The 21979-nt window shown below is 41.0% G+C and overlaps 1 protein-coding gene across 2 annotated transcripts in view; it reads left to right on the forward strand.

The window, feature by feature from the left end:
• The first annotated feature begins 2617 nt into the window (after positions 1–2617).
• Positions 2618–21979, forward strand: part of trabd2a (TraB domain containing 2A) — a 55093-nt gene continuing 35731 nt past the window's right edge. For both annotated transcript variants that reach the window (XM_061215676.1, XM_061215677.1), the window contains exons 1-2: positions 2618–2739; positions 3907–4467. In XM_061215676.1, the coding sequence (XP_061071660.1) occupies positions 2635–2739; positions 3907–4467 (666 nt within the window). In that variant the 5' untranslated portion in view covers positions 2618–2634. The remainder of the gene's footprint in view (positions 2740–3906; positions 4468–21979) is intronic.

The raw sequence follows: 21979 nt of genomic DNA on the forward strand, positions 1-21979 counted from the left end.
GAGTGATGCGCATACGAGTGTTTTATGTTGAATTCTTAGCGAGTGAGAAATTCCTAAAACTCTAACGCAATGCATCAACCTGGAAAAATACCACAATTTGGTGCTATTGTTGTAACTTAACTGATTTAAACGGATCTGAGACCAAGCCCAATTACACAAAATCATATGATCATTAATTTGTTAATGTGAATATTAATTTTACTTGTGCAATGGTATTCTTAATTCTCTCCCTTGGCAGAGCCCCCCTTGCTGTAAGTTACACAACAGCAAAATAAACACTGTAGAATGTTTTAGAAAAGTCAACAGTCACTATTAAAGGTGTAATTAACAAACAGCCAATATGTTAGTCAGTAAATCGTTATACTTGCTGCATTCTAACAGACAGCAGAATTCACAAAGAATTCAGTCTTTCACCCGAAATATAAATGATTATCTTACAATTGCACCTAGGTTCAGTTGACAATAGCGAATATCCCCACATACTGTTAATACACATTCAACGGCAAGATGAAGAAACACAGGGCCAAGCTACTTTAATGTGTATAGGCATCGATGTCTGGCATTTACATGGATGTTATTTGGACGCAATACATCGGTGAAATTAGGTTCTTTTGATGTCAATAATTTGGCATGCAGAGAGATTTTTAGGAATTGTGGTTTTAACAGAACTCTAGAGATTATGCTTAATGTATTTATCTTTTTAAGTTGAAAGTGTTTTTAGATATGACTCTCTTTTCCTAGTGTAGCATGTCAAACTAGTGTAGGTATTCTAAAGACAATTCACTCGCAGCCAAAAGTTATATTCGAGTTTGGAGCTTTGTGTGGCCATGCGAAGTTTTGTCGACGTTATCTACGTTATTTCTCCAAACTGGACCCAGGCCTGCTTGATCTCTAGAGTTGAACAATTCGCCCGAGGAACCGCCTGGAATTCCAACAAGTAGGACGGTGGGGGAAAACCACTCCTGCACGAAAATTCACCAAATACCTAGGACTGATCTGGGAGATTACTTTAATCATAACCTTTCCTCTGATCGCTTCCTTAAAACGGATAGGCTAGGTTCTGCTAGAGAGAGAAGCAATATGTAGACTTATCGGACGGTCCTGGTAATTGCATTTTAGGGCATACTATAACTTAAAGAACCATAATGGTTCCCTGCGTAGTCTATTACCATGTTAATAGCTGGTGGTTTGTAGGGCATTAACAGGACATAACGCTGACAACAGGAAACCGAACACCTCGTGTAGTCTATTCCGTCATTAATTAACCAACACAAACCAACTATTTACACTCAATACACAATGGGAAGCCGTCGGAAACAAATTCCGTCTGCATAAAAAACAAACCAAAAAAAAAAAACATTAAAAAGCCTAATGACTGAATACGTGCCTTACTTTAAAAGCAGAGTAACGATTCAAAAAGAACTGAAGAACCGCGATCCCGATTTATATAGGCTGCATTTAAATTATACAGGCACTCTATACCCACTTGTCTGGCCACAGTGAGTTATGCAAGTCTAGTGCTTACATTTCATTTGCGATACATTCCTGTAGGTGTTTATTTGTGTGAAGTTTCCCTTTTAATCTACACACAGCCGCTAAAATAAAATGTCAAAGCAAGGACCGGTTGGCCGGTGCCCAGCATTATCTAATGCCCGACCCTTGAATAAATTCTTCAAAACAATCTTCTTTTTTTACTTTCTCAATGAGAGTCCCTGCTCCTCCCCTGTTGCCCGCGGGGATGAAATGCTTTAATCAGATTATTGCACAGTACGAGTGTGTGCTGTGGAGGGGGGATTTGCGAGAACAGTTCTGCCCTGACAGAGATGATCGCGCAACTTCAGTATCCCACTGCGAGCGAAACATGAGGATTCTTCGAAGTAGTGGATGCACACAGAAAAGACACTAAAGGAGTGATACTTCCCAGATATATGTTGGCTATGGTCGAGTTGGTGCTGAAAGGGGGTACAGAAGGAAGCAAAGAACAGAAGTGCGGAGGTTTCTTACGACGGAGGAAGCACCCTTTCGTCGAATAATTAATAGAAAGTTGCAGCAACAAGTCCATGCACGATAGAAAGTTTAACCCGCACCTCGTGTGTTTCCTCAACACTACCGAGTATCCGCAAACTCTGGAATTACAAGATTCGTGATCGTGTTCATAGGACAAACCTCAGAGTTAAACGACCAATGGGAAAACGGCGTGAAGAATGAAACAGGATTGTCAAAAGTATGAAGGAAAGTATCAAACGGTTGCGAACATAGCCTATTCCAGATTTGCTTTTGATTTCAGAGTAAACATGTGACAGAGGCGTACCACGTTATTTATCAAAACGGTTTGAAAGATGAAAAACACCGTCAGGAAACCCATCGCAGTATGCCATAGTAATTCCCCTCTTGAGAACTGATGAAACTTCAGCCCATTTATGCACCTTAAAACAATATATTAGCCTAGCCGTAAAAGACTTTCACACAGAGACGATGAGTGCTGCCAGGACAGCAGCAATACATCGGGCAAACTCTGGCTGATTAAGTTGAAGTTTTCTACAGTTTATAATATACGTAGGCTGCTGTAGTCTCAAATGTTGTAAGGTGACGGGAAGAACATTTGTGGAAACCCCGTTCACATTTGGAGCTACGATGCTGATCACTTGGGGCGCATTTATCCAAGCATTTCTAATATTGTTGGTGAGAGCCAACCGGTGGAACCTGAGAGACCCAGCTCCATGCGAACTCAACAAAAAGGTACGTTTCCCCCGTAAAATATAGCTAATCGCGTAGGTTACTCCCTTTACGAACTATAAAACGATTCATTTTAGGAACTGATATGCCCCGTGTAAAATAACAAAATGTTGTATGTTATCCAGACCAAGTTATAGCATATCAATTGAAAACATCAGTGGGTAGGGATTTTTTTTCGAACTACAGTAATGATCAATTTATTGTCATTTTATTGCACCCCATATTAAATATTTATGTTGTGGTGACAATGAGATGTTATTGCTGTCCCTTGATGTTCGTCGGAACCGTAATTTGCCCCCTGAATAGGTTATTTAACTCCCATTTGTTGATGTAGCACACACTGCCTGTTTTGCAAAGTGAACTTTAACGCATTTACAAGTGTTTCAAAACAACTTCCATTACTGGTAAACAGCTGATTTAGCACAGTTTTAAGAGTTAACACTCAGTCGAGAGCTAGGCCTGCACCGAAAGTACCGTTAAGTCATTTATTTTTGCAGTTATTGTGCCAGTGACTGAATTTTGTTATTTTATTTTGTTATATATTTAAGTTCGACATTCATTATTTCACATCACTAATAGACCAATTCCGAGCAAATGGCTTTCCAGGTATATGTCGGCTTACGTCAATTTCAAATAGTTTATAAAGCTTTGTTAAAAAATATTTTTATTACAATCTGCTCACACAATATAAACTATGAACTATTTTCCATTTTATACATACCAGCATGTTGGAGCAACTTTTTGTTTTACAGTGTGCTAAATCGTATGACAATATATAGATCTTTTGGAAAAACGCCTGGGGAATTTTGTGAGTTTTGAGAATGTGTTGACATTAACACATTCTACCAAATAACATAAGGTGTTTATGGAGTCTTGTAAATCACATTTAGAATGAATTGCTCCATACAAATTGAGTGACTTGTATTGGCAAATGACAGATTTATTGAATATTATTTCATGAATTAAATGGTAAATGGTAAATGAATTACTTTGTGTTACAACAGTAGCGACGTCTAACACAGACATAGACTACATACATTAGATGCAGCTGACGACGTGACTGCGATGCACAAAAGACATGTCAGTCCCGATCAGTTCCAGATTGGCTGAGAAATTAAACGCGCAGTGCGCCGGTACTAACATAACCGTGTCTCCTCTCCGCTGCTGCAGCAAAGTGACCTGAACTCGTTCCTGTGGACCATTAAACGCGATCCGCCTTCCTACTTTTACGGAACCATCCATGTCCCCTACACCAGAGTTTGGGACTTCATTCCGGAGAACTCTAAAAAAGCCTTCCAGGAGAGCAACATTGTGTACTTTGAGCTGGATCTGACCGACCCCTACACCATCTCGGCGCTGACCAGCTGCCAGCTGCTGCCGCAGGGGGAAAACCTGCAGGATGTGCTCCCGCGAGACATTTACCGCCGGCTGAAGCGCCACCTGGAGTACGTCAAGCTCATGATGCCCTCCTGGATGACCCCGGACCAGCGGGGGAAGGGCCTCTACGCGGACTACCTCTTCAACGCCATCGCGGGCAACTGGGAGCGGAAGAGGCCGGTGTGGGTGATGCTGATGGTGAACTCACTCACCGAGGCCGACATCAAGACCCGGGGCGTCCCCGTGCTGGACCTGTACCTGGCCCAGGAGGCTGAGAGAATGAGGAAGAGCACGGGAGCCGTGGAGAAGGTGGAGGAGCAGTGCCACCCCCTGAATGGGCTGAACTTCTCCCAGGTGAGCTGGGGCTGGGAGACAGGCGGGCAGGACTTAATAATAATAATAATTTGTTATTTAGCGGAGGCTTTTATCCATAACAACTGACAGTTGATTAAAGTAAACAGGAGACAATCCCCCCCCCCAGAGCAATGTGGGGTGGGAATGGCAGCCTGTAGCGTAGTGGTTAAGGTACATGACTGGGACAGCCTGTAGTTTAGTGGTTAAGGTACATGACTGGGGCAGCCTGTAGCATAGTGGTTAAGGTACATGACTGGGGCAGCCTGTAGCGTAGTGGTTAATGTACATGACTGGGTCAGCCTGTAGCCTTGTGGTTAATATACATGACTGGGACAGCCTGTAGTTTAGTGGTTAAGGTACATGACTGGGACAGCCTGTAGTGTAGTGGTTAAGGTACATGACTGGGACAGCCTGTAGCGTAGTGGTTAATGTACATGACTGGGGCAGCCTGTAGCGTAGTGGTTAATGTACATGACTGGGTCAGCCTGTAGCTTAGTGGTTAATATACATGACTGGGACAGCCTGTAGCATAGTGGTTAATGTACAACATGACTGGGTCAGCCTGTAGCGTAGTGGTTAATGTACAACATGACTGGAATAGCCTGTAGCCTAGTGGTTAATGTAAATGACTGGGGCCCAGTGGGTGGGTGGCTCAAGCCCCGGTGTAGCCACAATAAGATCTGCACAGCCATTGGGCCCTTGAGCAAGGCCCCTAACCCTGCATTGCTCCAGGGGAAGATTGACTCCTGCTTAGTCTAATCTGCTGTACGTCGCTCTGGATAAAAGCGTCTGCCAAATGCCATTAATGTTAAGGGCCTCGCTCAAGGGCCCAATGGCTGTGCAGATCTTATTGTGGCTACACCGGGGCTTGAGCCACCCACCCACTGGGTCCCAGTCAAGCACTTTAGCCTCTAGGCTACAGGCTGCTCCAGGCATGTACATTAAACACTAGCCTACAGGCTGCTCCAGTCATGTACCTTAACCACTAGGCTACAGGCTGCTCCAGTCATGTACCTTATCCACTATGCTACAGGCTGCCCCAGTCATGTACATTAACCACTATGCTACAGGCTGCCCCAGTCATGTACCTTAGCCACTAGGCTACAGGCCGCCCCCCAATACTTTGTACCAATTACATTGCCATACTGGTTGAGAGTACTGCCACTGTTAACTAGCTTCGTATAATCGTGGCCAGAATCAGTTTGCTACCTGTCCCATGAAGTTTAACGGTGTGTCTAACTGAACTAGTTCTGTGTGCCAGCACTGCTATTCTGTCAAGCGTGCGCACGTCATTATTAGAGCAGTATCCCGTTTCAGTGTTCCTCTCATCCATCCCAGCTGGATTCATTCTCTATGTGTAGCTCCTGTCTTTTTTTATTTCTAGTGACTGTGGTCTAAAGTTCATTGAATTCAAGAAATTAAAATTTCATTGACTTATTCATTCTCTCATTGTTGAGGCAAAAGTATTGGAGAACATCCTTGCTGACTTCGTGACAACTTCTTTTATGTTTGTCAAACCAACTAAAATTTTACTTTCTTAGGCAGTATTTTCATGATGTGATGCGCATCAAGATAAATGTCGATTTCCGAGACATCTGGGTAGGATTTTTTGAGTCAAAATATACGTGGATTGGATCAGCTGAACAAATAATCCACTTTGGTGTCTGTTCCTGTATTAAGAAAAATTTGACCCTAATGGTTTTCTCATGAATCTAACTCAAAACATCCCTGTTCGTGCTTGGATAACTGTCGGCCTTGCAATTATGAAGGTCCTTTAAAGCATCCAATTGCATCAAGACCATTTTGAGTCGTGCAATTTGTGCTCGTGTCCCACTGGAACTAAGGGGATTACACGTGGCAATTTCATAAAATGTTTGGATCCAAAGCAGTGTTAGTAAAAGCAGAAACAGACATAGACTGGTCCTTCTCTAGTGCAATGCGCAGTGTATGTTTTCAGCATCGTTCTCTTTAGGACTCACACACTGCACATCATAGATTCCGTTTGAGTGCAGGCCTCTGGACCTCTCGTTTTTACTTCTACCATTTGTTTCCATTAGAGCAAGTTAATTTCTACAAAAAAGTAGTATTATGTAATGATTACAATGTCTTATTTCCATGGTTATACAACCAGTCAATATAATTCAGAACATCTTCCTGCCTGTTTCATTGAACCAGCACAAGGCCAGAGAGGAACAGGGAACCAAAACAGCCGAGCCCCAAGTCACTTCATTTCAGTGTGAAAGGTTCCTCCAAGGCCAACACTAGAGAAATGTATTTCCTTGACAAGTGTAGGGTGAAGCTGAAGGCATCCATATGAAATCTGACCGGATCAGGAGTAGATTATTTTTTTCTGTCTTGAAGCAGGTCATTTTCCTCAAGTGTCATTGGTTTCCAGGGGCTATGCTCTGAATGATCACTTTTTGCCGGTCAGCGTGCGCACTAAACCCGTTCTGACAAGTGTGCTGGGTCGCATAAGTAATTGATTTCTCAAGCAAGACACCTTTGTCTGTTCTGGAACTCGTGGAACTGTGCAGACCTCGAAGGAATGTCCTGGTAATGAAAGCGGTGTTTTCTTTTTCCCCGTCACTGTAAGCACTGGTCCATAAACAAAGTGATTAATCGGCTGGCTTCAGCGCACTACAGACCAGGAGTTGGACGGACCCTCATGTGTCTCGGTTCATAACTGAAAGCTGCAGAAGGGAGTCACAGCTCTCTGTCATCATTCATACGGGATTAAAGCACACAGGCATCGCCATAAGTCTTTTACAGTCTGCTTATGAAAACACAAAGTGCGTATTAGATAAAGTAGTGAGTGGTCAGCGTGCATTGTGGATACGGCAGCTGTCCCACCTGGGGTCTGAAGCCAAACCATATGCTGAGGTATCTGTAGTCAAGATCATTCTCATGAATTTCTTTTCTAGAGACAAGCCTAGAAAGGAAGACCCAGTAAATTCCACACTTATTATTGTGTTTAAGCAGTCAATTCAAACAGAATTAGAAAATAAAGAGTAGCCCTGCATCAAATTGCATCTGGAGAGAGAGAAAAATGATAATTATAAATAGTGTTTGTGCAGATGGCGTTGCTTAAGAAAAGAGATCAACTCGTGCTTTCGTCCCCATCTGTGTCCAGATATGTGACAGAAGTATAGTTTATATGCAGCAGGCATACTTTTACACCAAGCCAAGCCTGAAACCCAATTATTGTTATAACTTCAACTTAATTATGATATTCTTCGCCCGCAATTGAAGAATGTTAGTTTTCCATGGAGAAAAATAATGGGCCTTCTTAGTCCAATTGCTGGTTTTTAAACAGCAGCAGAACAAAAATAGTCAGCAAGCAAGAAAGGGATGATTTTCAGTTCCACGTTCTGCATGCACAGGCATGTATTAAAATGGTGGAAATGGTTGATGGAAATGTAGCTAATTGTCTGTTTCAGATAATTACGAGATAATTATAAAAAGATGACAACCGTTGGAAATAATCATGTAAAATATTGGTGGTTGTTGCCATTTTATTTCAGTCTACAAAGAGAGCCTGAACTTTTAAAATAATTATTCCTGAAATGCCTGAGTGCAGTTACAGTAGAAAGAAAACTTTGATTGGGTATGCAAATGAATGCTCACATGTATTCTCACACTGTTATGGGTTGATACAGTGTAGTTTAGATATTTTTGCTTACATTACTTCTCTGATACATGAAACAGAAATAGCAAACTGTGACCCAGTGCTGAAAAAGGTAATTGCATTCATATGATCACTCAATTTTTGTGGAACAGCATTGTGCAGAAAGCTGACTCTGAACATGTCAAGTGCAGATTGTTAAACGGTTCGAATCAGTGAAACTATATAATTTCCAGTGTGTTGATTACTGAAATAGCACTGCATAAGTGTAGGTTTTAGGACCCATGTAAATACAATAGTGGTCCTTATTTTCCATTCTTGGCAAAATTTTGGCAACCTGCCAATCATTTTCTAAGTTTGCCAACAGCGGAAAAATCTGTCTGAACCTGTTGGCTAATCAGATTAGATCTTAATGAGTGATGTTTCCATTAAAAATAGAACAAAACCCTGCATATTCCATGCCCCTTATTGGATGGACTTCAAATTCAGCAAGTTTCCTGAAGTGTTAAATGTATTAATTATTTTATATTTTTGTAGCATTAATTTAATTTGCACTTGCATGTGTTTAAAATAGCAACTTAAATGTGTTAAGAATAATAAGCGTAAGCTTATCATTTGAAGGGGTACTTTTTCCTGCTGTTATAAATTACGCATTTATCATTGTCCAGTCATGGTTGCAAAAATAATTTCATCTCTGAAAGAGGGGGATAGGTGTCATATTTCTAAATGACTAACCAAAATGGTTGGATGGAACTAGCTCAGATAAGCAATTTCAAAATACGTATTCACATTCATATTTAATTATTTGAAATAACCCATGACCACTGTGATATTTATTTTATGCATTTTATATGGTTACTCTCAAACCTTCGAATACAGAGTACATAACGGTGGCTTTGCTGAAGGGCAAAAAACCTTCTTAAATATTGTACCACAGATGTTTTAGATTTCCCCTCCTGAGCAAAAGATCCGTGGTGAAGCTTCATGGGAGTTTGGTTCTGAATTTGACTGGCATGGGGTCTTGTAAAGCAGCAGCTGGGTTTGGGAGCTGGCGATAGGAAGAAATCAGAAACTATACTATCCTGGGTGCGCTGCCACAGTGTACCTAAAAGTGTCACCGTTACATTTCTTCACAGAGCTAACTGAAGTACTTTACACCCTACAGACATTTGATTATGTCAGCATATATCATGACTTTAACCTTTGACCTTAAAGTTTTTATATATATATATATATATATATATATATATATATATATATATATATATATATATAGCATATATATATATAGCATATATATATATATTAAATCTACATTTTGTCCCTTCCTTTGGCTTATAGTAATTATTGATTCTTCAACATGTTGTTTTTGGAAGGAAGGCATCTTTGATTTTAGGAGGTTTAATATAATTGGCGAGCGAGAGACTGAGAATATAGGATAAATTTGCTTTATTTACAAATGATGCAAATCATCTAATCTCTATTTTCCCTCTTGGCATTTTCCCCTGATGTGCACTGTGATGAACAAAGACATTCATATCACAGATTGTGATCTCTTCGTCGCAGTAGATACCTCGACATCCCGTGGGCAATTTGGATTATTTCTGCCTTTAAAACCAACAGTGTGGGGTACACAGACGGCTCCAACAGTAACCGACAATTGCTCACTCCCTTAACAAAGTACCACGTGGAGAGCCCGTCATGGCAGACTTTAACATGCTAGCATCATGGATGCGTCCAAAAGAACCACTGAAAATAATTCTCCATTGCTCTAGGTCATTAAAGCTTCACGGTTCCTAATTTATCTGGATAGTGTTGTGAATAGGTACTACATAATCTATAGTACTTATCTGTCATCTCAAAAATATGTTGAGTTGTATGTTTTACTAAAGCACTGTGGCGGCCCATTGGGGTGCCATATAATTGGCTGAATCATCGCCCAGGGAGGAAGGGTTAAATTCGTCACTGTTATCCCAGACTCATATCACGCAAAAGGGTTGCAGAGAGTAAAGAATACACATCTGACAGCACCCACACTCTTTGCTCAACCATTGATGGAGGACTGCAGTCATGGTGCAATACAAACTTGAAAGAAAAAAATCGATTAAAAAAGGCCAAATGTGCAGTTCAAAGAGTGATGTAGAGAGTAATGTTGCTTTCTGAACAGACATGTGAAGACAGGCTTAGCTGGTGGTTATCCAGAAGGTTTTATAACATGGAACCTTATGAATTTAGGATTTATGATAAAATAGCACTTTGATATTTGATTCTTTAAACTTTGCTCCGGTCATATATCAATATATCAAGACACAGTAGCTGTGTCTGTTTAAAATCCTGCTGAAAAAGATGGCTAATGCCCTCGGTTTGTAAAGTAGGTGCTAATTGTGTTGCAGTTTGGGTTTTCCACTTGGTTACTGAGAAATTTGAGTATTGCAGTCTTCTTAATTTTTTTGGATGTGTGTTGCAGATAGAGGTGATAGTTGTAATCCTGATAGCGCATTAAAGGAAACCCCAGTGATGGGCCTGAACAGCCAATGTACTAATTAATGGTTGTTCTTTAAGCCTTTAACAGGTCATCATTATCTCAATTGTTTTCGATAGTTTACTGCTGGGTAAATGTAACAGTTGCTCAAGGGATCAATTTGGGCTGTCCCAGTCAATCCCTCAATTAGCATTTGTGTGCAGCAGTTACAAGCAATTACCCGAGCTTTGTGTCTTTATTAGCACACATCGTCACTTAATGTGCAAATATCATGATAGCAGGGAACTGCTAAATGTGAGAAATGGACCTTTACCTGCATGCGTAGGCATTTCACGCTGTTTACAAAATTAAACAACATATAAGCAACATGCCATAGCCATCTGAATCCACAAAATGTTTCATGAATGTAATATATACATGATCACATTTATTAAGATGCTGTTTTGTGGAGGAGTTGGTCAAACGTCACAGCATACCACCACAAAGATAATAATCCAAATAGTCCAATCTGTCCACTAATATGCAGTTATAAAGACATAAATGCCTGAACTGTGGAGCATTTCAACTTCATACACATGAATTGCAAGAGCAGCTGTTTAAAACGGAGAAATAATTATTCCTATTAACCCCTGTTGACTTTTAAAGACCATGTACTATGTGAACAAAAGTAAAATGATCTGACATGGAACAGAGATTATGAAAAAGGAATGTCAGATCTGTTATGTGAACGGAACTGATTTAACTTTCTTTTTTTCCGATAACATCTGAACAACCTTTGATAAGCTGTAAAGCAGTTCTTTCACTGCTTTTCTGTCTTGGCAAAAGACCTGAGATAATCAAGGGCCGAGACAATATGCACGATGATGGTCTATTGCCTTTGCTTAGGCTTTGAAAAAAATATTCCTGTTGCAGGGTTTGTCCAGACACAGACGTATTGTAGGCACACTCATTTTGTTCTCTGGTGTTATAAATTGATAAACATCAAATGAAATTCCTTTTCATTTCAGAACCTGCCTGGAGCTTTTGAAAGTTTGTTGTAAAAAGAACTGCGTCTCTTATCCTTGACATTTTTAGTGCAGGAGACAGATGATCGATTCATACCTCAAGCTGTTAATGGAAGTATTTTTGAAGTAATTCCTACCGACTCAAAGTTCCTGTGTGAGCATAAACTCTGATAAGACATGCTCTGTGTAAGAAATGGTCTGTGTGCTTTCAAAAAAGATTTTTATATCTCTCCATCAGTCCATTTTATACATCTTGCATCTGTGGTGGACAGGAATAGCAGATATTTAATTGGACGGAGGGCCAGGGGGTTGACCCCCTTGGACTGTTCAGTTGTAGGGAGCCCATGTCCATAGATTACATAGCAACAGTCAGCTTTGTCTTAACACTGACACAGCAGGAATTTAGAAGCACATTTTGTGCAAATCTTTGAAGATCCAAAAGCCAGAGTTGACAGGAGATGAACGTGCCCTTTGAGAAAAGCAGTCAATAAACTCACTGATGGCTTTCCTGATAAGATTCATGGACACTGTGTAATAAATCCTTGAATGTTGTCACGATTGAGCAGGCGTTGGTGAATGTCGAGATTCTAAAGGTGCTTCTGCTCTTTTGTGCTCTTTTGTGGTCTTTTGTGGTCTATTTCGTGAAGTATTGAGATGTTGTGCAGGTGATGTTCTAATGCTAGCTGCTCTGCTCATCTGTGCGGCAAACAGGAAGTGGGGGGAGAACGGGACCGGTAAGGTTTAATGTGGTTGGCACTTGGTAAGGTCCATTGGCCATATCTGGTAGCTCTGCTCCCACAGTTCAGCACCATGTTTTGGGGGCTGGAAAATTGTGTGCCCCTTTGAAGTTGGAACCTAAATTTGTTATAAAAGCCTATGCCACAGCATAGCAAGGCCCTTAGAAGTAGACGTGTTAAAGTTATCTTTTTTGAAACGGACAGTCTTTGGTCGACATTCATTATGGACATTACATACATCCATTACAAGTAAATGAGAGGAGAAGAAAAAACATTTTGACAGCCAGCCTTTATAGACTTAATGAAATTTGAACTCCAGTAATAGCCTTTGTGAGTTTGCCATGGCTCTTGTTGAAATACTCACTGAAATGGCAGCATAGATCTTGTTGTGTGCCAGTTAATGGTTGGTCTAATAATCACGTACAATTTCTGATTTCATTTGAGACAGAACATATATTTCGGCAGAACTGCATTAAAAGTTTTGAGAGAGAAACTCGAGTTACGGCTGAAAAAATGACCATTATACAACATTGCCTAATGTCCAGCCTTCAATTGCAGTGGTAACTTGCAATTTTTGCTTTTGGGGCTGAAATATGGCAGAAATCAAACCTAACGTTTTGCCATTTCCTTACTAAAGGTCAGACCAATATTCTGAGGTGGTGAGAACTATGACTGTCCATCTTTTGGAACCATTATAACAATTCCTCTGAAAGAAAATCATTTAGAGTGGCAAGTAAACTAAAAAATACCCCAAAAAAGTGTGGTCTTGGAGGAAAGTTTTGATCTTTAAAAGGATGCATTCAGCAGACACACAGATGGGCAGGCAGAGGATTTAATTGTGATTGTATGGCTCATATTTGAGATTTTAAAAAATTAACACCCCGTTATCATCTCTAATATTTAGGCCTATAGAACAGAAGCCCATTTGTATCTGTACACGGAATTACATTTCTTGATCTGCATTTCTGATTTCTTCATACAGCCAGATCTAAAGCCTTTCTTTCTCCCCCTCATCTGTCAGAATTCTCAGCACACTTCGTATGTGCGATATATTCTATTTAGCTATCACACTGCAAGGAATATCACACTTTTTTGGGGGGGGGTCCCTGAAAGGTATTTCTTACTCCTGTTGCTGGATTTATACGGGGTCAGCGGTTCTGTTTAATGCGCAGTGATCTGCCCTGGCACTTCTGAGAGTGAAAGGCTGTTCCCTGCCCCCCACCCTTTGTATTGTTTACTTTTTGTCCCGCTCTGAGAGAATTCCACACGCTCAGGAGGAGCTGCCTCCGTTTTCAGGGTCATTTGCGCCCAAAGAGTGTTTGTCTTTGGGGATGGGGTGGAATTGTCAGGATTTGGTAGCCGACCTCATAAAAGCTGTAGATCTCTGACAAGAAGCCCACTGTTCCTCTCACAGGCTCACAGTTAATTTCATCTCCTCTCTCTCTCTCCCCCGTCCTCTCCTTTTTCTCACAAACGGCCCCACGTCCTCCATAATGCCCAGGGCTCCAGCTTTGGTCTCACTGTTCTCTCCGTTTGACATTGTGGAGTATTGAATTTTATCTGGCCATTTTTAAAAGTACATGTTTTTGGATTCTGCATAACAGCATTTTTTTCATATGCAAACAATAAAATATACATATATCAAAGTATTTGAATATAAATAGACCCTCAACGCTAAATCAGAGCTGAACATTAAGCCTTTTAATGCTGTAGCTAACAGTCTATTAGACTGTGATGCAGTGATTCTGGTTATCAGAGCCAATACAACAAAGTTTGTAATAGTCTGTATTGTGCTCTCGAAAAGTTAACAGTACATCTTGACCTTTTGCTTCTAAAGTGCAAGGCATGTAGATTATTTGTTCTGTGTTTAGGGGTCTTACTGGATCTTTTCTTGCATTTATATGGGATTTATGTTCAGCGTGTGCCTGGTAAATTTGCCAGTGTTTTTTTTTTTTTGGTCCAGGCCTCATCCGGGGGTATTGGATGGATTTTTGTAATCCATGTATGTGTGGTTTCTATTTCAGGAATTGCTCTCACCAAGCCTGTGGCAACTGAAGTCCTGAAAGAGATCCCCTGCCAATTCTACATCTTGTTCTTTTTACGGCAGGGACTTTCATGAGTAACCGAACCATTGTTGGCATCCTTAACGTTTTAGACTTTTTGGTAGCAATTATGCCCAACAGTGAATGGCTCCTACAGAGTCAACTCTACAACTTTTTTTTTTTTTTTGATTTTGAAAATTCTTGAGAGGATTAATGAGCAGGGCTTATTTTGCCCGCCTCCTAACAAGCACATCTTGTGCACAGGACACAATCAGTGTGAATGTGGCCTCTGTCAATTAGAGCTTCAAACCCTGACATGAACCTGCTTGAAAAAAAATTATCTCGGGAAAGCCATCGCAAAGATGAGCGTTAGAAGTCATCCAATCTCTGTAATGGACGTGCCTAACAAATGTTCAGTGCTATTACCATATGTAGCTTCAGCAAGGAAACATTTATTTAACCCATGTTCCTTTGTGGTTCCAGAAGGAAGCAGGTTAGTAACCCCTGTGCACCAGCAGATGTTGCAGGGTTAAAACCTTTTAACCTGCTTTTGAAAGCGATGTCTGCAGTGGAAACTTGAGCATTACCATCTTTGTTGAGTGCAGAAAGCGAACAACTGCACAAAAGGCATCTACAGTGTGTATGCATTCATACATTTAATACATAGGGCATCCTCAGATAATGTCATCATGCCACAATGGCCATTTGTGCGTAGGATGGCACTCAGCAAACTGACTGAAACGGGAGACTTAAAGAGGATTTTTGGAACACATGCAGTAGTCCTGTTCATTTGCACACATTCTAATTAAGGCCAATTAACAAGCTGCAACTGGTAGCTTTCCTTGCTGTGTGTAGTTTCCCACAGGACAAACTGTAACCTTTAAACCCAATCATTACTGTCATCTGTCCAGCTATTGATGAAATTAAAAAATGAATGGCAGTAGATATAGCCAATTATTCCAGGTTGTATTTTGTGAAGGCATTATTTTTCTTTATATCACCAAAATATTGTGGCTTTTTTTTCTTATATATCCAGACTATTACAACTAGAGAAATGTACGCTTCATTATCCATACCCAAAACACAGATGACTTTAAAATCAGCATACATGGTTTAGATGCTCAGGATATTGGCAAAGATTTTCCGAAGTTTGTTTGCTAGTCTTTACTGTGTGTTCTGCTTAGCACTCTAATACACAGAAAACGGAGGGATGTTCCTCTAAATATAATCTTGAAACCATCACGCTGATTTTACCAAACTGAAACATATTCTTATCGTTCCCTGGTGTGACAGGACTAAAGAGAAGGCTATGCTGTAATACACAGCTAAGAGAAAGCTTTGTGAATACCTCCCAGTGGATTATTAATCAAAAACTATTTCTGCCCCTCCTGTTTCCAGCCCACCAGCCTCTGCTGTGTGACATAAATACGGCTGTTGAAATTTGGGCATCCTGTCTCCAACCCTGTGCAATGGTTTCAGGCTATTTTCCCCTCCGTTCTTTAAACACAGACGTACAGATCCAGCAAGCAGGCCCACTGGGCCGATCTCAATGCTACAAATCCCTGGATCTTTAAGCCCTTTGATCCGGTAATGCTACTTTAAACTATAGGTCTGCTCCAAATCAATCAAAGCTGAATAAGTTCCCAGGAAACCTGCTTCATGAATGGGCCATTCCATGCCAACTCCAGCAGGTCGCACCACAGCACCCCTTAGGATTTTCTGTGCGTTTGTAGATAATGATGAGATATAGAACTAAATTTTGAGCTTCATATGCAACTATCCTGCTGGTAGAGCCGTTTACAGTTCGGCCGGTGTCGTGATGAAAAACACGTCACGGCACGAAATGCAATATTTCTAAACTTAACCTAAACCCCTAAATCTTTTGAATCTAGAAGTCATATCTGGCCTCAAAAAATTTTTGTGTAGTTTTATTTGTAAATGAGAGTCATCTGAGAGAACTTTCTCATTGTGTAAAGATAAACACATTACTAATAGCATTAGCTGAGGTTTGACCAAGGTAAGTTCAGTTTGGCCATTTTTAGCACATTTATACCCACCCAGAAACCAATGTCACAAATTTCACCGGACCCTCTACTTTGGATATGTTGAAGTTACATCCTTCAAGACAGAGTTAGCAGTGGTACTCAGTGGGTTTTGTTTATACAACACTTCCAACTATCCTGGCTTCATACATCATTACATGCCTCTATTATCTAAAATCAAAGAATCTGATTGCAATTAGCAATATAGCCACTTTGGACTATTTAACTTTTGTCACACATGTAAGCTTATGTCACCCATATAAGCTCCCATCTTCCATAGAGATGAGAGAAATCTACATATAAAACGGCATATAGCTGCTAGCATGTTAAATCTAACCATATTTTATCGATTCTAAACAAAATTAAAATGTATGGAAGCATTCATTAACTTTATTATTCTAAGCATGAGCCACACAGACTGTAGACATGATGGATGTGTTATGATATTTGCACCTGGTTGACATCGTAATCTCAAGCCCGCCTCAAATCAGTGATAACAATGTCATAATGCACAGGATCAATTCATTATTAAATAGTTTAGTAGCTATGGAAGGCATCTTCAATAGATTAGATGGCAACGAAAGTCGTGTTTGGACCGAAATCCTTAGAAAATCTGAATGTGAATCTATAAAAAAATGCAGAAGTATTCTGCATTAAGGCATTTTTCAAACCCCAAAATAATGATCTTTCGAAGAAATATCCAGAAACCCCCTCCTAATCACTCGGTATCCATCGTGTACGGAGGCAGTGTTTTTAAGAACAAATGCTCTCTGGGCTAAGAAAACTGCACGTGGGAGAAACCTGAGCTCACCTCTGAAGGCATATAATGAACTGTGTTCAAAACTGGAATAAAGGCTCTTTTGGCTCTCCGGTCGCTAATGAATGTAAATGAATGCAGAACGTCCCCGGTGGATACAACGGGGGATAATGGCAGCAGGAGTAGTACGTAGCGCACGTTGTGTTAAAACTACAGATTACACCCTCGAGTCAACAGCCCCGGGGAGATTGATATGCGCTCCCGTTTCTGCTTTTGTTTTTCCTCCTAATTTCGTAAAAATTGGGAGTTCTCGGGTTTGAATCGGTTTGGCTTAATTATGTTGTTCTGAAAGGCCCATACTGATCCAGGGAACAGTGACTCTCTGTGGTCCACACCTCCCTGTGCCTCTCCCCCTGTCCACCCTCCTGTCAGACCCAGTGCTGATGGGTGTCGGCGGTTGGATCAACTGCCCAGCACTTGTGATCCATTGGGGAGGGCATAGAGGAGCCATCATCCTGGGCTCTGTAGCCATTTTGTTTCTGATGCTGATGCCTCCTGACAGTCTAAATAGGCGGCGGTGGCTGCGCACCAAGGTAAACTGGCTTCTCGAGAATGTGTTTTTTTGTGTGTGTGTGTGTGTGTGTGTGTGTGTGCCTCGCTCAGTGTATTGAGGGAGGTAGGCCTGATGTAATGTCATACATTCCCCCTCCAAGACTGTGTGGGAAGTGGTTGAGGTTAGTCCCGTAAGTGGCTGAGAAATCAGAGGAGAAACAGGGATCGCACACACGGCCCGCGCGGCCAGCCAGGTTCAGACGCTCCAGGGAGGGCCCGCTCGCCAGGCCCAAAGACAAGCGCGTATTCAGCCCACATCTATCCAGGCTAACCGGCCCCATCCCTGGGTGCCTAACATGTTTATTTTCCCCCCTCAGAATGCCAATACAGTAGCCCATTCTGTGAGAACAGGTCCCCTTCTTTCCAGAGGCTTCTTTAACTCGGTCCATTGTCAGTTAGTCAGGCATATATTTTACAAATTAATTTATATTTGCAGCTAGTTAACACAGGGGCAGGTTGGATCTCCTATGTGAACAGCTTACTGCTTACACTTATCAATAGTTGACATTTTTTCTCGAATGAAGTTGTCTGTAGTAAAATCCTTGAAGTATGTCCACCTCACTCTTATCCCTCCCCTCACCTCCCCGATAGGAAAATTAATAAAAATCTTCAAAGGCATGCTTTAGTCAGACCTCAAGATTTTTCCAGTAATCCATAATGAGGAGTCCTCGCTCTCCAGCCGTTAGACCCTGCCGGAATGCAGGGGTCACAGCTCGAGACCAGGCCGGTGTGTGGAGTGCGTGCCGCATCAAAGTGCAGACCTGGAGCTGCGACTGCTGCTGGCTGAGCCAAAATGGACAGCCAGCAGCAACAGTCTCTAGCAGGGGCTGACCTTGAACAGTCTGCCAGAGAGACAACTTGTGCGCTATTTTCACAGTCTGGAGTAATAAAATTAGAAAAATGGCATCGTTGACCAGAAATGAAACGCACATGTGTGCCACTGAATTATTCGTTACGAGACATAAATAAGCACTGACATCCATACATGAGTGTTTTCACAGATCAGTTAATTTCGTAACTAATAGTACGATATGTGTTAGACTACTTACTTCTCCGAAACGTCTTTGGGAATGTTTTAGTTGGATATGGGCCATGCATATACTCAAATGTACAAGATGCATTTTTTGTACAAATTGGTTTGAATACAAATTGTACATGTTTAGGATCTGTGATACAAAACCATCCACCATTTGCTGTTATCTCCAAAAATTATCAGATCGTTTTCACAAGGTGTCTAAAACCATATTTTAGTTGCGTTTTGCAGCCGAGCCAGCTTGCTGAGATTAGTTTGAAGGATGTAACAGCTGGGTAATTGAAAAATGAAAGTGAGAGCTATCTGGGGTAACTTAAATGGTCATGTCTAGATGTCCTTAAGGAAATGGTTCAGACCGCATACTGATTACTGGAGGTTCTGATCAGGTCACCTCATGTAAAGTGAGGGCACCTTCACATTCTTACACACCACACTGTGGCTTGGTTCTTAGTTCATCAAATTTTTAAAGCTAGCATGCTAGCCAGTTCAGTAAAATACTTAGTGGAGTACTACTACTGAGTAATAGCAACATGAATCAACATTAGAGCTAGCATTTAGAAGAACGTGACAGTCTTTGGCTGGATACAGTAGCAAACGTTGCCATTTTCCTTTTGTCTACTTTTTCTACAGCTAAGAAATAACAGTGAGAAATCCCAGTGGGCAGAAACCTCACTTTTCTTTGACATTCATTTTAGCTGTCACTTCAGTTTGTGTGTTGTTAAACTGTTGGATGAAAGTGTGATTTAAGATCGGAAATTATTGTGATGCCTTGTGAGGCAAATGTAGGCTACGCTGTAAAAACGGCCTTACTGCGAGACGTCAAACTCCAGATGTCAGAGTGCAGGTGTCATATCCATCATTACGAAGCCTTGCACTGGTTATAGATGATTATAGAGCAATCCACTCTCTGTCTTTGAGGATGTTGTCACTTGTGGTTATAATTCCATCTTTTGTGCATAGAATAGAGCTAGCCGTTTCCACCGAGGACGTGTTACTGGGACAGGAGGAGTGTCTGTGCAAAAGAAGCAGAGATAAAGGCTCTTTTTCATGAGGGTTAATGCTTTTAACAGCAGGCTATTAAAACAGCGCTCTGAAGCTGTCCTTCAGCACAGCTGTGGAGAGGATGAAAGTGTAGCTTCTGTATGGCCCTGCAGTCACCAGGGAGCTGTAGAGGTTAGTCTGAGATTTCCCCACCATGCCATTTTCTAGTTTAACACAGGTACAGTAAATTAAACTGTCCGTAGTCAATTTTTTGATTTACTGGAACTTCATAATTTAAATTCATTTAGCATATAGCTTCTTAAACCACTTTTTTGTTTTTACTTTGGGGAGAATTTATTCAAGATAGAATAGACGACTTGACAATGTACTGTATAAGAAATGTGTAGATGATTTTGCGACTTTCTGACTTTCTGCTAGTATTTAAAGATTTGTAGGACAGTCTTTCACCTAGGATTATTTGTGTGAAGGTGCCATAGACACCAGTGGCCAATTACCCTGTTAAATAGGGATCGGGATTGTTCGTTATCTATTGGGGAGGGGGTGGAGGTATGTAGAGAGCTTGCCAAATATAATAACCCAAAAAAAGGTGCCCAATTCTCAAACATGTGAAATGGTGATAAATATTCAAGAAACATTACAGCAAATATGTAGGCTGTAGGCTATTTGATATTCTAAAATGTGTGCAGGGTGTTTCCTGTGTTTGGAAGGGTTGGTGTGGCTACAGGGCCTGTGGGCTGGGATAGGATCAGGTCTCAGTAGAACATGCTTGACTGAACATTATAATGCTGATGTAACGAGCACTACTGGTGATTGAAAGCAATGACATTCTAGAGCACAGGCTTAGAATGTTGAAAAAAACGTTCTAAAAACCCTACTTTTCGAAGTGATGAAGCGAATCTACACATAGAACATTCTAGATTTTTTTCTGAAACACTTGTCTCCTCTCATCACACTGTCCAAGTAAGGAGGCAGTGCAGAAACACTTTGGGTTCTTTGATAAATAAACACATTTTTGAATGCAAACGCCTCAAGTTACAAAGTCCTCGTGTCAGTAGACTGCTGCCATACATATTGGTGTTTTGGAGGTCTCATCCTGATTCACACTTTGGGTCGTATGGAGCTTGCAGGCACCTCATGTGCTAGCGCCAGTTTAGTTGAAAATTCAGTGCGCGTCTGTCAACAGGGGGAAAATCCTTAAATTACCTCTTGTCTGTGATAGCGTTTGGCAGGAGAACAAAATATTTTCTCCCTCCTTTGTGGTAAGCCTGCAATCATTCATAATGTAACATTAATGCCTCACCTGTTGCTGAAACTTAGAATTAGAATTTACACAATAAGATGAGCACATTCATTTCCCGGTCGATAAATGACTACAGAGGTATTAAACAACACAGGAAGGAATTGAGCAGTAACAGAAGCTAGCTGAGCAGGCACAGGTAACTACACTGTTAATAAGCCAGAGTCGAGCAGTAGAAGAAATCAGAGAGAAGAGTGCTGCTGTCTCTTTTCCTGCTTATGCCATTGTTTAATCTAACATACACTCAGTGACCACTTTATTGGGTAGACTTGTACACCAGCTTGTTAATGTAAATATTTAATCTGCCAATCACATGACAGCAACTAAACACATAAAAGCATGCAGATGTGGTCAAGAGGTTCAGCTGTTTTTCAAACCAAATGTCAGAATGGGGAAAAAAAATTATCAAAGTGACCATGGAATGATTGTTGGTGCCAGACAGGGTGGTTTGAGTATCTCAGAAACTGCTGATTTCCTGGGATTTTCACGCACAACAGTGTCTACTGTTTTCAGAGAATGGGGCGAAAAACAAAAAACATCAAGTGAGCAGCAGTTCTGTGGGCAGAAACACATTGTTAATGAGAGAGGTCAGAGGAGAATGGCCTGACTGGTCAAAGCTGACAGAAAGGTGACCGTAACGCAAAGAACCATGCATCTAGGCAGATAAATGAAAGGTGAAAATTTAAATAAGCATGGCCGTAGTATATGACTGAAAATTAATATTTTGTTAACTGTATAATGGATGGAGAAATTGTTTGTTAATGACCTAGTTGAGTGAACAGTTATGGTGGTAGCACCTGTTGAAGGGAGTGTAGGAAATGGATAACCCAGACAAAATGAGCTAGTCCAGGTGTACAGGCGGGGTAAACTCTCCCTAGCTAA

The sequence above is a fragment of the Conger conger genome, chromosome 12 (genome assembly GCF_963514075.1).
Source record: "Conger conger chromosome 12, fConCon1.1, whole genome shotgun sequence".
Taxonomy (NCBI): domain Eukaryota; kingdom Metazoa; phylum Chordata; class Actinopteri; order Anguilliformes; family Congridae; genus Conger; species Conger conger.